The 15,192-nt window shown below is 50.6% G+C and overlaps 5 protein-coding genes across 5 annotated transcripts; 1 reads left to right on the forward strand and 4 right to left on the reverse strand.

Moving 5' to 3' along the window:
• Positions 1–62: 62 nt before the first annotated feature.
• Positions 63–2,840, reverse strand: YALI1_E29709g (uncharacterized protein; the record flags this gene model as incomplete). Its single annotated transcript, XM_504372.2, has 1 exon — positions 63–2,840. The coding sequence occupies one exon, from the start codon at positions 2,838–2,840 to the stop codon at positions 63–65; it is 2,778 nt and encodes a 925-aa protein (XP_504372.2).
• A 1,042-nt stretch (positions 2,841–3,882) lies between these two features.
• On the forward strand, positions 3,883–5,739 carry YALI1_E29719g (uncharacterized protein; the record flags this gene model as incomplete). The annotated part of the gene is made up of 1 exon (XM_504373.1): positions 3,883–5,739. The coding sequence occupies one exon, from the start codon at positions 3,883–3,885 to the stop codon at positions 5,737–5,739; it is 1,857 nt and encodes a 618-aa protein (XP_504373.1).
• A 2,210-nt stretch (positions 5,740–7,949) lies between these two features.
• YALI1_E29776g (uncharacterized protein) lies at positions 7,950–9,578 on the reverse strand (the record flags this gene model as incomplete). Its single annotated transcript, XM_504374.1, has 1 exon — positions 7,950–9,578. One exon carries the CDS (start codon positions 9,576–9,578, stop codon positions 7,950–7,952), a length of 1,629 nt encoding a protein of 542 aa, XP_504374.1.
• Positions 9,579–10,611: 1,033 nt separating this feature from the next.
• YALI1_E29792g (uncharacterized protein) lies at positions 10,612–11,115 on the reverse strand (the record flags this gene model as incomplete). The annotated part of the gene is made up of 1 exon (XM_068283126.1): positions 10,612–11,115. One exon carries the CDS (start codon positions 11,113–11,115, stop codon positions 10,612–10,614), a length of 504 nt encoding a protein of 167 aa, XP_068139227.1.
• A 2,328-nt stretch (positions 11,116–13,443) lies between these two features.
• On the reverse strand, positions 13,444–14,646 carry YALI1_E29827g (uncharacterized protein; the record flags this gene model as incomplete). The annotated part of the gene is made up of 1 exon (XM_504375.1): positions 13,444–14,646. The coding sequence occupies one exon, from the start codon at positions 14,644–14,646 to the stop codon at positions 13,444–13,446; it is 1,203 nt and encodes a 400-aa protein (XP_504375.1).
• Positions 14,647–15,192: the final 546 nt, after the last annotated feature.

Raw genomic sequence — 15,192 nt, forward strand, 5'->3', positions numbered from 1 at the left:
ATTTGACTTCAGGGGTTCTATATAAAAATACATCATTTCGTTTTATTTTGCACACTCTCTCTCTACTCCTCATCATCCTCCAGCTGCTCGTCAATGAACTCAACTGCTTCCTTGAACCGTTCCTCCACAATTCGATGTAGACCGGTGCTGTCACATCGGAGCACTCGTCCAAACTTACGCCTTGGCTTCTTGGGGTTAGTGCTCACATCCCAGCAGGGATGGGTGTCCGCAGTGAAAACCAGTGACGATCGGTAGAACCAGTCGGTGATGTACTCGTCAATAATGGAGACAATAGGGCGCAGCTGGGTCTCGGAGATGAAGTTGATGACGCAGTTGACCTTTTCTCGGGTGTCTCGGTGGCCTACCAGATGCACCAGACCAGCGTAGGCATCACCAAAGCCCACCATGATCACGTTCTGCGCGTCAAACACACTGAGGTACTTGTCCCACAGATACAGGCACACCTCCTGGCTGGCAAACAGTGCATAGTAGTTGTCGTCGTCAGCTCCATTCAAAGCCTTGGGAATGTTGACGTCAATGATACCGTATCCCCGTCCATGTGCCCACTCCAGCCACTTTGTCGTCACGTCAACCATGCAGGAATCAAAGTCAAGCTCGCCAGTGACAGCGTCCACCTTACCCCAGATCTGAGGAGGATCATGCACAAACACAACCACGGTTTCGGCCGAGTGGATTTTTGGTGATGCAAGAATCTGGTCTGCCAGAGAGATTGACGATCCTGAAGCAGGACCAGCAGTGGCAGCCCGTCCAGATGGCGTACTGCTGCTTCCTCCCATGTTTGGAAGAGCCGATAGCTTGTACTTGTCGAACAGCTTGCGTGCCTGGTAGGATCGAACGACGTCACCCATCAGATCGTACGTGGTGATCTCCTTGGGAATGATAGTCTCAAAGCCAGGCTGCAGACATCGCCAGTACTGAGACTGGGTCTCGACCACATCCTGGACAACAGAGATAGTTGCAGAGGTGGGCTTGAAGGCCGCAGGAAGAGGAAGAGGCGCCTCTCCAAGAAGCACCTTGGTGACGGCCAAGGCAGACTTGGCAGTGGCCTCCAAAGTGTAACCTCCCTCCAGCACCACAGCCAGGTTTCCAGAAGCCAGGCCCTTGAGCATGTGGGTCATGTGACCATATCCCGAAGGCGTAATCTTGCACCCACCAAGAAGATCACCCTCGGCTGCGTCGAAACCAGCTGACACAATCACAAAATCAGGGTCAAACTCCATACCAATTGGCATGACGACTTTTTGGAATGCGTAAATGTAGTCTGCATCGCCAGCTCCAGGGGCACTCCAGGGAATGTTGACACTGTATCCCTCTCCAGCTCCAGTTCCCACAGACGTGTGAGCTCCAAATGTGCCTCCAGGGTAGAATTTTCCGTTCTCGTACTGGTGCAGAGAAATGTAAAGCACCCTAGGGTCATCCAGAAAGGCTCGTTGGGTACCGTTTCCGTGATGAACATCCCAGTCGAGAATCAGGATCCGCTTAACTCGCTCAGGGTACCGTTTCAGTAGCACCTTGGCAGCCACAGCCACGTTGGAAAACATGCAAAAGCCAGCAGGGTTGCCAGGCTCGGCGTGATGGCCTGGTGGACGAACGACGGCAATGGCGTTCTTGACATTCCGCTCGATCACGGCTCTACACGTCTCAATGGTTCCTCCACAGGACAATTTGCCTGCACTGAACGACTCATTGTTGAAATAGACCGAGTCGCCCTTTTCGCCCTCCTCCAGTAACTGCGGTCGGTTCATCTTCTCCGTCGACGCTAGGAAGTCCACATGTGCGGGGGTATGCACCTCCAGAACCTCGTCGAGCGAGGCTTCTCGGATCGGAATCTTTTCCATCAGTGGGCCAATGTCCTCCAGACCTAGATACTCGGGATCCACCACTAGTCCTGCATCCACCAGCGCCTTGTACACTGAGAAAATACGTCTCGGGTCCTCTGGATGAGGGTCCACGTAGTCGTAGGATGTGGACACCAGACGAGCATGGTATCGCATTCGCACGTCGTAACAGACTCCAGTTTTCAGCGGAATGTAACGCAGCTGAGGAGCCTTGAGGGCTGGGTTGACGTCTGCGTCGAGGATGAGTTCACGGGCGCGTTGTGTGTCGAATTCAGGCGTGTCTGTCTCCTCAAACTTACGCTTGCCGTTGACGTGCTCCAGGTCCACCAGCGACAGAGTCTGGGGCACAAAGTTGGTATCGAACTCCGTCTTGATGGGCTGCGCCATTCGCTCAGCAATCTGGCCGGAGATGGAAGCGCTGTCATAGTCCCCTAGCTGCACCTGATCCATGTTGATTTTATAGTCGTCCGACGTGTCCATCAAATCGCCATCGGCCACCGCACCAGTGTCGTGCATCGCCTGTAGGTCGTGTTCGTTCGTGTTGGTTGCTGTAGTGGTGGTTGCTGTAGTGTCGGTTGTGCCCGTTCCGGTCGTGCTAGTTGCGGCGTTCGTGTCGTGTGTGGTGGGTTCGACGACGGCTTCAGTCTTGACGTCGGTGCTAGCAGGAGCCTCATTTATCTCATCGATTTTATCGTTGGCAGTCACTTCGGGCTTCTCGTCGGTCTTATCCTCTGCTTTGACTACCTCTTGCTCATTCTCCTCCTTCTTCTCATCCTTCCCTTCAACTCCGTTCTTGTGATCCTCTTCAATCTTAGCACCAGGTTCAGCTTTTTGTTCAATCGAAACAGAGGGCTCATCAGCAGCTGTTTCAGCCCCCGGAAGCGGTTTTTCAGACGTGTCGGGCGCGGTAATCTCACCAACATTGGTCTCGACGGCCGCTGCACGCTCCCCCGCGTCCTTGATATCCCGATCACTGTCCATTTCTATCGTGTTGTGGTGGTGGTGAGGCTAAGAAGGTTTTACCCGGTTGCTCTGTATCACACACGTCCCTGGGTCCATCACTAGTGGTGGGCGCGGTTGGAGCCTAAAGAGATTGTAGAGTGCATCAGAAGACCGTCGATGGATTACTGCCGCCCCTGAACCAATCACGGTATTTGGCCTTTCCGAAAATCGAACTGGAGCCGCCGTGGACCCTCTAGAAACCGCACGTGACTTATACGACACTACAAGGCCCTAAAACCACAAAAAGGGAGCGTCGCCCATTTTTCACACCTTGTCCAGATAAGCTTGGGGGTGATGTGAACCGAAATAACTGGTTGTAACCGGGGATGTGTGCAGCTTTCCACGTGACAGGTCGTCACTGAGCGACTTTGTGTTGTCACGTGATCATTCCCATTGCTCCTGGCACTCCCTCTCCATTTTAATCCCACTCGTAATATCCACTTCCATCCTCACATCGACCTACCGGAGACATGCAACAATCGGAGAGCTTATTGATTGTACTGGCCTACACTGGGATATGCTGGAGCTTGTAAATGGGGAGGTTCTGACTTGGCGAATCATATACAGTCTTAATCTGAGCAGTCACTTGCAAAGTACTACACTTCCGAAAAGGCACTTTGCTGCACAAAAAACGTAGCTCTCCGCGTCGCTTCGTTCCATTACCTATTGTAGGCAGTGTCTTTAATTGAACCTTGTCCCAGTCTCGCTACAAGTAGCCTCCCTCTTTGGGGTTATGCGGAGGTGTGGCGAAAACGACCTACCTGTCTGAGAAGTATCGATGGAGTAAGGTGATGGTTCACGTGATTATAAACATTGTACCAAGGTCAAATATCGTCGTGTGAAAGGCAGTTTCTTGTTGTTTGTTTACTACTGCTCATATTCTCGTTCATAATGTTTGGTCAGTGCCTGCCCCCTCAAACTCCCCTAACCCCCTGACCCCAGATAAGCTCCCTCATGCAGCAACTTGTGTACCACCATCGCCGTTGTCTAATTTTTTTTTCGCTCAGGCCTCAAAACGACCATGTTCCGATCCAGCGACCGACCCCGGTTCAATCTCAAGCTCAAAATTATCGAGCTGGCCAATGTGCCCCAACTGACAGGTGTGGCGACCGTGCGATGGCATCTCACCGACCATCGACGCAACGACTTTCGAGGACGTACGGACGTCGCTCGAATCCGGAACCACCGAGCCGAATGGAACTACGAGACGTCCATGGAGTTCAGAATGCGAATAGACGATGATAAGATGCTGCACGGCTCGTCCATCATGTTCGATGTGTTTGTGGAGTCCAGAAACGACCGTCAGAATGACAAGGAGATCAACACCTCGGACAGAAACCACCTAGGACGAGTGGAGCTGAATCTCGCTGAATACGCCCAGGACGAACCAATTACGCACAGATACTTGCTCCGAAAGTCCAAGGTCAACTCACTGCTCAACGTCTCCATCAACATGGAGCAGCTGCGAGGAGATACAGATTATATGATTCCTCCTCTCTCTACACAGCACATTTTCGGTCTCATGAGCCAGAAGGAGACATCTGATGCCGGCGGAGAGAGCAAGACGTGCGAGTATCGAAGAGAATTCGCCCGAGGTTACTTTGTCTCGCCCCAGGGAGTGTCTGTCAACAAGTGTATTGAGGACATTTTCCATGGAGGGGACGGATTTGGAGACGGAGGCAAGGGTATGTTCTGGCAGCCTCCCAAGAAGAAGGGCTCCAAGAGGGATGCTGATATCAAGGAGGAGCCTGAGAATTCTTCAGGTACCAACGGTAACCAGCCCAAGAAGACCAGTGCTTCTTGCAAGCTCAAGGAGCGTCTCACCTTCCACAAGTCCCATCCTAACAACCCCCATACTCCGCCCAAGCCCTCGCCGCTGCACGAATCTGTTGACCAGGAGCAGATGCAGGAGGAGAGTGCGGGTATGCCTCGCTCTACTGAGGACAATGCTATGGGAGCCGGTCCCAAGTCCCAGGAACCTGCAGGTGTCAATCTTGGAGGCAAGCGAGGTGCCGATCGAGTCTCAGACTTGTACAGAGGCTTCCGGGACTTCCAGAGCACTCGAAGAGACCAGGTCAGACAGGGCAAGAGTCTGGAGAACTTTGTCATCAACAGCGCTCCTCCTGGTGTGACTCTGCCTCGAGCTACAGACATGCTCAATGGATACATCAGTTGGTACGTTGTGGACGAGAAGACCGGCCTTGAGGAGGAGGGCTCAAATCTCGAGGGCCAGAAGGTGGCACACAAGCACTATGTTGAGCAGAAGATGATGCACGATGAGTTTATGAGAGAGCGAATTAACGTGCTGGCAGAGGAGAGCAAGGCTCGGGAGGAGGTGGAGCGCTTCAACAAGTCTCATGGAATCGACAAGCCTGCATACGAGCCACTTCCTCCCAAGAGTGAGGGCATTCTTCCCGAGATGGCACATGCTCAGGCTATTCAGCAGGAGGCAGAGGCTAAAAAGAATGCACAGGAGGTTCCCGACCAGAACGGACACCAGGCGTCTTTGCCCATGGCCCCTGCTGGGGCCAAACACTCTGAGCGAGCTCGTGCAGCCTACGAATTTGCACCCAAGACAGCTGAGCCCAGCAACTCGGAAGTGGCTCCGGACGTGTCTGGCCAGCGAGACGCTCCTGTTGTCAACAATGCACGGGAGCACATGGCCGAGATGCGACTGGACTCGGAGTTGGAATCAAATGATCACTCTGTGCAGCCCTCTGAGGTGACCGCCGCGCAGCAGCAGCAACATCAGCCGAAGCAAGAGCCTTCTCAAGAGGCTAACGTGCAAGCAAGTTTTGATGTTAATTCTGCTGAGCGTTCCAACACCAACCCGGAGATTCTCGCTCAGCCTTTGAAGGATAGTGCATTGCCGAAGTAGAAGCAGCTTTGACTGATCGAAGACGTATGTAATTGAAGTATTTATTTATATCTCCACGCCATGGAGTGGGTTTCTATCAATAATCTGTCACCTGCATGTGCAGTATATGTCGGAGTCTCTATCGGAGCGTCTAAAACCAGTCTTGACAGATCTACAAGCGCCCCGAGTCTCACATGAGATCGTATTCGCATAACATAGTGTCACCTACCTTTAGACCCTGGCCATACGTGTGATAGGTACCTATCTATCAGAAAGTCTGTATGTATTTTCTATGACACCGATAAAGCATGGATCCGGAACTCCGTGGTATTATGAAGTCTGGAATGTGGGTACAAGTACTCCGTTTTGGGGGTTGCATTAGACCCAAGTGTAACAACGTAGAGCAACGTCTGCTCTGCTAGAGCACGTGAATATCAAACGCTCAACCCAATCCCTGGTTGAGTGCGGGTTAGCCTGGACATTTCTACGCCTTGATTACTCGTAGCGAGGGTTGAAAGTCATTTCGGCAAAAGGATGTCCGTGAAGAATAGAAAGTATCTAAGCACCAATAGCGGAGATTGCGATTTCTCACAAGTATAAGCAAGCTGAGACATAATTTGAGGACACACGATAGACTAGCCCGAGTTTTGGAGCTATTGGCTTCAGCGAAAAGCCTTTTTATTCCACCGCGAGCTCGTAACGACCCGTAGATGTGATTTAATCTGAAAATGTTGCAGGGCCCAGTGTATAGTCGATACAGTAAATACAGTACATGTTCCGTAGGCTTGTCTGGGTCCGTGGAGATGTTCGGATCGCTCCAACTATGGTAGAGACCTCCAACAGCCAACGGCAACGGCTAACGATGGCTTTTGGTTTAGACCCGTCAGCAGCTAAGAGAGCTACGAACCCCTCCTTGTCGACGAGCTCCTCCTCGCTCAACAGAGTTGTTGGGCTCTCTCGACAAGGAACGCAACGTGGGTTTTGAGTGTCTTACCCCAGTCCGTCAACACAGGGGCGCCAAGCAAAGATGGGGTCAGCCGTATGTGAAACGTTAGGCCTGATGCTGGTCACGAGCTGTTATCGGGGGAGCTGAGGTTACATTGTAACGATTGAGTACAGAAAGTGTTCATCAGGCTTGCTTGCTACTGTGTACCGATAGGGCTACTCCAAGGAAACATGTATACTTTTTTCCCCTTGAGCCGTCTCGTATAGTCCATTAATAATTGCCTACTGGAAAAGAATCGAACACGCTGGACCGTGGCTTGATCGTCATATTAGTTTCACATTGCCGGTGTCGTCATCCTCAAAAGTGGTGGAACGATTGTGGTGCCAAAAGTCAATCATGCGTCTCCACCCTCTTGCACACACTGAGATAACGAGACAGTTGCCGAAAAGTTGGGCGTTTTCTTTGTTACAGTGCCAAACAAAGAACAGGGGGGACCAAACTCTTTGTTGTCTCTCCTCATACAAAGACGTTCCAAGTCTTAAGTCATTTTAGATTTAATTTTTGGTCTACTGCCCATCGTTAGTGTGGAAAAACCGAGAAATACAAAATGCACCGTCGTCTGGCACCTCTACGAGCCCTATAGACCACGCTATCATAGGCCTACTTGGATCAGACCAAGACCTCCAAATCCAGCCTCTCCACCGTAAACGTAGACCCAGTATATGCACTGTGGGTAGTTCAGCTTGCTGCTGCACGGTTTCGTCATGATGACTCAAACACACCTTCTCCGAGACACTCTTCATAAGAGAGCTCATTCATCCGGGCTATTATAAACGCCTCGCAGACACAGTCCACACAGGACCAGAGGAGCACAAAAGACGCAGCATGTTAACGGGTATGCGGAGATGCGAAAACGAGCCAACAAACTACTGTACGTCTGTCTTCAAGCGAGACGGGTAAAGCGTAAATCCGCACTTAGGGAAGTAGAAGGTACACAATATTTCTGAGTAGGGCAGTTATAGCCGTTTTAGTTGATACCAGTACTTACAGTAGTAGGGGGTCAAATTGGGCGAGAAAATTTTAACGCACTATCGGACCGACTATTCAGTAGTGTGGGTCAAGCAGTGTCTATTTTATCGCAATCTCAAAATTGACACAAGTACAGTATGTACAAAGTACAAGTACTTGTACTCGTATGATACACCGTTTGTCAAATATCAGTCGCTCTTATTGATCGTCAGTATGGAATAAATAAATAAATAGTCTAGTGCGCTTGCTACCTTTTTTACTCGGCACAAACCCGTCCAGGAACGCCATCAAAGTCGGGCAGTCCCTTGCACACTCCCTTATGAATGTGCTCCTCAATCCAGGTCTCGTTGGACTCAAACATCTCGCCACAGCCCGAACAGGTGCCGGACGTAGTCGATCGCTGAGCAGACTTGGTTCCAGGAGGGTAGATGAAATGCCGGGCCTTGAGATGAGTTTTGTAAGTGTCTCGTCGTGAAAAGCCGCCCGATGGATGGCAGGGCATCTCGGCGGTGCAGTCGTAGAAGGGGCATGTGTGGGCCTTCTTCTCAGAATGCTTTTTGAGGTGTCGGGTAAGGTATCCCCGGATTCGGAACGTGGAATCGCAGTGAGGACACACAAACTTGGGGGCGTCGTCGCCCTCCTCACCAGCGGAGCCAGAGTTGGACACCGAGTAAGGAGAAGAAGATCGAGACGACGCGGGGGGCGACAGGGTGACGACGGGGGCCTGATGTTGCTGTTGATGTTGAGAAGAAATCTGGTAGAAGTCGATAGGCTGTGTCTGGTGGGTCTGGGGTTGCTCCATGTGCTGGGGCTGTTCCAGGCGCTGAGGTTGTTGCTGGGGCTGCTGCATGGTGGCGACAGGAGCATGCTCCTGGACCAGGTAGTCGAGAGCCTGGGGGGACTCCAAAGACGACGACGATGAAAACCGGTCGACTCTGTCAAAGGTCTCAAAGTCCAGAGCTTCCGACTGAGGAGACTCGGTGTAGAAGAGCTGCTGCTGCTGAGTCATGTGCTGCTGCTGAGTCATGTGTTGCTGTTGAGACACCTGCTGACGCATCTGCTGGGTGTTGTTCAGATGCTGAGAAATCTGCTGATGCTGCTGCTGCTGAAGACCCATGGGCATCTGGAACTTGGGCGATGAGAGGGTAGACTCAGTGTAGGAAGAGTGGGATAGAGGAGACAGGTCGTCGGCAGAGGGGAAGTCGCCAAGGTCGAAGAGCAGGTCCTGGGTCAGGGGCTGTTGCTGCTGCTGCTGAGCGACAATCTGCTGCTGCTTGACACTGGGTCGTCGTTCGTACGGAGTGTAGGAAGTGACGGACGATCTCTTTCGCTCGGGGCCTGCTCGTCGCATGAGCTTGGCGTCGGCGACAGGCATGTTGATTCCACCCATGAAGAAGGAGTCGGGCACGGAGGAAAAGTCGCTGAGAGAGTCCATGGAGTACATCATGTCGAGGTCAAAGGGCATCTGCGAGGTCTGCAGAGCGGCGGTGTTGTCACACACGTCCCATCCCACAACGTCGCCCTGTGGGTTGACCATGGGCAGCATACCAAAGTAGGTGTCTGTGGCACAGGGCTTGGGGGACTTTGTATCGTCGTCGAGCTTCTGGAGATTGGAGATGGAGGGGAACAGGGAGACAGTGGGGGTCTGGATTTCCTCGTCCGACTGCTCGGTATCGGACTCATGTTCCTCCTGCTGTAGCTGCTGCTGCTGCTGTTTTTTGTCTTCCAAAAGGGGCTCCTGCTCGCTCTGGTGTTCAGATACAGTGCTGGTCCAGAAGAGCGAAAAGATGAGGGTGGCCATCATGGAGACGAGCATGGCGCCTTGGCTCAGGAGCCGAAACAGTTGTGGCGATGAGGCGGGGCGTGAAACTGTTGTGGTTTCCATTTTGTGAGGTTGTAAATGTGGTGGTGTTGTACAACGTTATAGGTGGCGTGTTGTGTATGTGTTTGAGTAGTTTAAGAGAGAAGAGTCGGGGCGTTTGTTTCGTTGGTGGTATGCAAACTTGTCCTAGTTATTCTGGGGATTCTTCTTTCCAGTCGGTGTTGGTTGTACCTGATATTTTCCTTCCACGGGTGTGATTTACTCGGCGTCGTGGTAGCTCGGAAGCTAGGGTATATAAAAAGACTGATGGGTTTGGGGGTGGAAAAAAGCGTAATTCGGGAAAAGCCTAAGTGGGTTTTGGAGTCAATTTTTTAGGGAAACGCAAAAGCGAAAGAGCCAAAGTCTCATTGTCAACACAAAGAAGCTCGATACAAAAAGAAGGCTGACAGACAAGAGAAATGAGAGAAAAAAAAGCGAAACGGGAAATATGGTGAGGAGAGAGGCTCAGCATATAGGGTGTGAGAGCTGTGGGCAAACCAAAAACAAAAAAAAAGGAAAGACAGCCCTCTGAAGAGATAGAGATAGCGGTTGGGAACGAGAAAATACAGTAAATCCGAAAAGAAAGAGGACCCACACACATGTCGCGTACACTCGGCACCGCTCGGAGATATCATGTGGAGAGTGCACGAGTACCGTCTAGCTGTACGAGCAGGAGCACACACTCGCGCGGGATGCTTATTGCTACAGTATACCATCTCGTACAAGTATCACGAACAAAGACTCGGACCAATGGTCATACTCGTACATGTGTCGCGCTACGATTCACAGTTCCATCGTGTGCCACAAAGCCTTATTGCCCAAGGTCACGCTATTTCCCAATAAAAGACGTGGGAAAAAAGGTGGCTTATCAGTGCTGTTATCTACAACTATTGTCTCTTGTACGTGAACGTATTTTTGGCTTGTGAGAGGTGACATGGAATTTTGAATTCCTCATACAATTAGCTACAAGCACGATACAATTATGGCTTGTTGATGTGCTCTACATGCACCCCGGTTGCAGTATGTACTACTTCTCGCGCCCCACATTACGTAGGGGCTATTTTTTTTTCTGCTTTTTGGTGCACCGTTTATCCGCTAAACTCCTACACACCACCTTCTTATCACCCCCACCCTCTCTGGGCCTCGGTGGCTGCTTGCTAATTTTGGGGAGTGCCGTTTCCTGCAATGCGCTGTCGTCCGAGCTTGTTTTTTGGACAAGATAACGATGGCGGGGAAGCTCACGCCAGAGGCCACTAACGTAAGTGTGACGGGCTGGAAAAGAATTTTTTGGTGTAACGAAGGGCGTGAGCAATCCAGCTCGGATTCTGGCGGTTTCCCAAACCAGTATCAGCCACAAATTCGCACACCTCCCACCCCCTCCATCTCGATCAACCCAAATTACCTTTGCACTGGGTGCAATAAATATAAGTGTAGTGTGTCTTCTGTACTGACGCCATGTGCCAAGCCTCAAACGACGCATACGGCAACGAGTATGAGTAATATGGCAACGATATACGTGAGATAGGTGTTGGTGGTGTTTACAGCCGTACAAGAATGACATGGCAATGGGGGGGTGTCACTCTCATCAACCCATTGCTCAGGCTGAGCAAAACACGTTTTTTTAGACTCGGTCACGGTGCAAGAGTCTTGTTTCCACTGTACACACAGGTTCAGGCTTTAGGCTCGGCCCACAGCGCGACATTATTGTACCAGTCGGAACGGACAAGGTCAAAAAAGGGGAGAGTGGTGGAAAAAGCAAAACGAGGAGAAACAAACATAAACAGGTCAGCTATTTACCCCGGATTCCTCACTGGCTAATGGCAGTTTATACCAGGCACAAGGTACTGGTGCACAAGTAGCAATGTAGTGGTACGAAGTGTTTATGTGCGGGGAACAAGCGCCCGTATGTACGTACGGTACTCGTATATGGAGTACGATAGGCAGATCAAGCCACATTCGAGGCGTGAATTGCAGCTGGTGGAGGGTAGATCTGCTTTGTGATGAACAAACAGGCACAATTGAGTGACGATGAACCCGAGTATCGTACCAGTATACATGTGTATCGTACAGAGACAGTCTATATCATGTGTTCGTTCCGAAGTGAAGCAATGACGTAATGCAACTACAAGCAGCTACTTGACTGAACTACAAATATGAGGGTACACTATACGACTGTTGGCCGATGTGTACAGTACGAAATCTCAGTGTAATGCTCTGTACACAGTATGTGCATTACTACTCGTACAACTACCGACTTGTACACAGTACATACAACGATGAGGGTATGTACAGACAAGTGGTTCGTATTCAGATTGCCAGTCTTCGGCATCCTACCCCACAACGGCTAATGAGATGGTGCATAAAATTGTCCACTGCTCCTGACACTGAGTCAATGCAACTCATCTGCCCTCAAACAGATGACTGTGGGGTACGGCTTCGACGTCTCGGTCTCCATCTCCATCCAAGACCAAGACCAAGACTAAGGCCAAAACCCTGAGTCTAACTCCAGCTCCTCCTTTTGGCATCGTGAAGACGGGTCGTTGGACCGCTGTTTGCCGCTGCTACAAGTAGACGCTCTGCTTGTAGTATAGGGCACACTACTGCAGCCCGATCTAGCACACGCTACTTTAGGCTGGGTCTACGGTTAGCCCCGCACCTGGCATATGCTCTAGAATGTCTTTGGAGCAAGGAGTAGGTCTATGGCCATTCAGGGCACCACAGGGAGACATTCTAGCGCACAAGTACTGGTATGTAGACATTACTAATGTGTGTTTAATTAATAGTACATGCTGTTGCGATTGGATAATCCCCCGGGGCATGTATTTATTGGTACTAATGCTGTGTAACACCAACTGGTGCTTGTCTGGATATACTCCGGTTAGTGCATTCCGGACACCTATAACTCTTCTCTGCTATGCCATTTAATCCGATTGTTGGCACCAGTCGTATGGCTTCCCCACTTATACGAAAACCGATAGCCATCCATGAGACCTATGCCGAACGTCTCTTTGTTGCACACAATGGTTCATCAAGGACCGTGGAGGTTTTATGGAGGGGGTGGGGGGTGTTCAATGGAGTAGGTCACAGCGATTGAGAAGGCGGTCATTCGGCATATGCTGTCAAGTGATTTGCCAGTAGCTCATTGGCAACAGGTCGCGATTTCACCCTTTGTGAGTTACTACAATAGTTCCGGACTTCACTCAGTAGAGTACAGCAATTCAGGGGTATATTCGTAAACAGTATACGTACTGTACTCATAGTAGGTAGCGTGTATTGTACCTTTAGCTGACAGCTACTGTACACATACATCTGGCACTTATGTCCGAGTACAAACCAGTCAATGTTGTTTTCTGGCTATTCGTCTGATGTGGTAGAAGGAACACTGGTGAAGAGACTGTTCCGAACAAGAAGCCGAACTCCTGTCACTACAAGTAGCTACAAGTAGCTATTGTACCTGCAGAGTGCCAAGTCAGCATTCCAATTTGTTTTTAATTTGCTTTCGTCCTACATCTATCTTGATCTACTGTTTAGCTGGTCTGGGCTTCTCTTCCGTGGATCTTGACCAGGCTAATGTCTGTCTAGCTACATGTGGTAGAAATACATACTGTAGTTCAGTTATGGAACCCTTTTTGGTTCTTAGAATGTTCAAATGGTGGCAAGCAATGACACTACGACGGGCCAATTGCGACGCCAACGTCCTCGACGCCTGAAACTTGACACTATCGGAAGAATGCATCTCGGGTGTCCTAATTTGAGACTGTATACTTGTTGTAGTTCCATCTGTGACAGTAGCCATATAATCCGTGCCCTTCTTTCCATCATCTCTAAATGTCATTACAGTCTATTTTTATGTCGTATGCTCAGTTAGTCCGTTGCTCGTGCTCCCTCTTCACTCCTCAAATGTCTGCCATCGGTACCAGTTATAAGCAATGATGGCCAGCAGCGAGATCACCAGGCCAATAGTGTTGACCACAGACATGGTGTCGTCGTAGATCAGTGCACTGGCCACAATCGTGAGAATCTCCTTGAAGATGCCTCCAATAGAGAGTGTGATGACAGAGGTCTCCTGCAGCAGCGCGTACTCGGCCACAGTAAGGAAAAATGCAAAAAGTCCCGGGATGACCATGAGGAAAATCCCCCAAAGAAGGCCCTGGTCGGCCCAGAAATGGGATGTGACGAACGTCACAGGACCCTCCACAATCAGAGCAAACACGAACAGACACAGAGCCATCATGGGAGCCACGTTCTGAATCGTGGAAAAGGGGTTTGTAGTCGCAGGGCATCGTGTAAGAAGCAGCTGAGTCAGAGCCCATCTGAGACCTGACAGAACTGCTGCTCCTAAGACAAGCAGGAAGCCGATCAGATGGAACTTAGTCTCTCCGGCAACCATCATGACCACACCGATCATCAGCACCATTACCACGCTGATGAGCTTGACGTTGGGCTTTTCGATTCGGAACATGAAACCAAAGATCATGACCCAGCCCAGAGACGACGATTTGACCATGGTGTAGAAGGACACGGTGATATATTTTAGCGAGATGTTGCCCATTCCAATGTCTCCTCCCGTGGCCAGACCACAGGGGCCCATCTTGTATATGTACTCCCGCCACGTCAGAGGCACGTAGACCTCTCCCTTCTCTGTTGCCATCACACGGGGGTTGAAGCGTCGGGGGAACGCTGTAATGACTGCAGTAGCAAACGCAGTTTGTACCAGTTGGTGGATACCTGTGGCGAACAGCGGGAACCGAAAGTCCAGCTTTGTTGGATCAAACATCCACTTGTTGTATAACGTCAGGGAGAGAGAAAACGTGTACCAGCAAAGCAGGTAGGCTGTGCATTTGAGGGCGTGTTTGATCCACTTGTTTTTCTTGATGACGGCGGACTCTTTGTTCTCGGAGTCGCTCATCATCTCCATCTGGTGAAAGTCGTCTCCAATGGGATCGTCTTCCAGTAGAGCGTCGAGATCGGAGTCACTGTCGTTGTTGCCGCCGTGTCCATTGTGCCGCCGTTGCGAGTCTTCGCTGGTGGTCCGGCGCAGCATGCCGTCATCGCGCCCAGCCGGCGAGTCCAGCTGTTGGTACTGGCCCATATGTGTGTTTTGGTGTCAAGGGGGTTGAGATGTATCACGTGCGTTACGCGTGTCGTGAGGGGGTGCGATTAGATTTATCAGCGGGTTGGTGGAAGTCACGTGATCGGAATGGGTGTCGATTGGGTACCTCTGCTCTGTGTTGCCGCTACACTTGTTTTCCGCGCTCCTATGTCTCTGTTGGGGGTATAATTTTAGTGGCCGTGGTAGAGAACTGAACCACAACCACACACACCGGTGGACCAGCGCCTTTAGAGTTCGTTGCTGTTGAAGTGAGCCAGGTGGGACAAATACTGTAATTAAGCGTGTCGTTAAAGGGGTTTGATTGGGAGAGGATTACAAGTAGGCACTGTTATAATTATGTCCTTCTGGGCGAGCAGATGATGGCGTCGTGACATAGATAGTGTAGCGGTCGTATAAGTGGTCTCTACCGGGTCACAACTAGTGAGTATGTTCACATTCAAGTATTTGTACTCTTACTGTTTTGAAACCCACTTTACACACTCATCTTTCAACCACCTTTCCCCATACATACACAGTCAAAATAGG

Source organism: Yarrowia lipolytica, chromosome 1E (assembly GCF_001761485.1).
Source record: "Yarrowia lipolytica chromosome 1E, complete sequence".
Lineage (NCBI taxonomy): Eukaryota > Fungi > Ascomycota > Dipodascomycetes > Dipodascales > Yarrowia > Yarrowia lipolytica.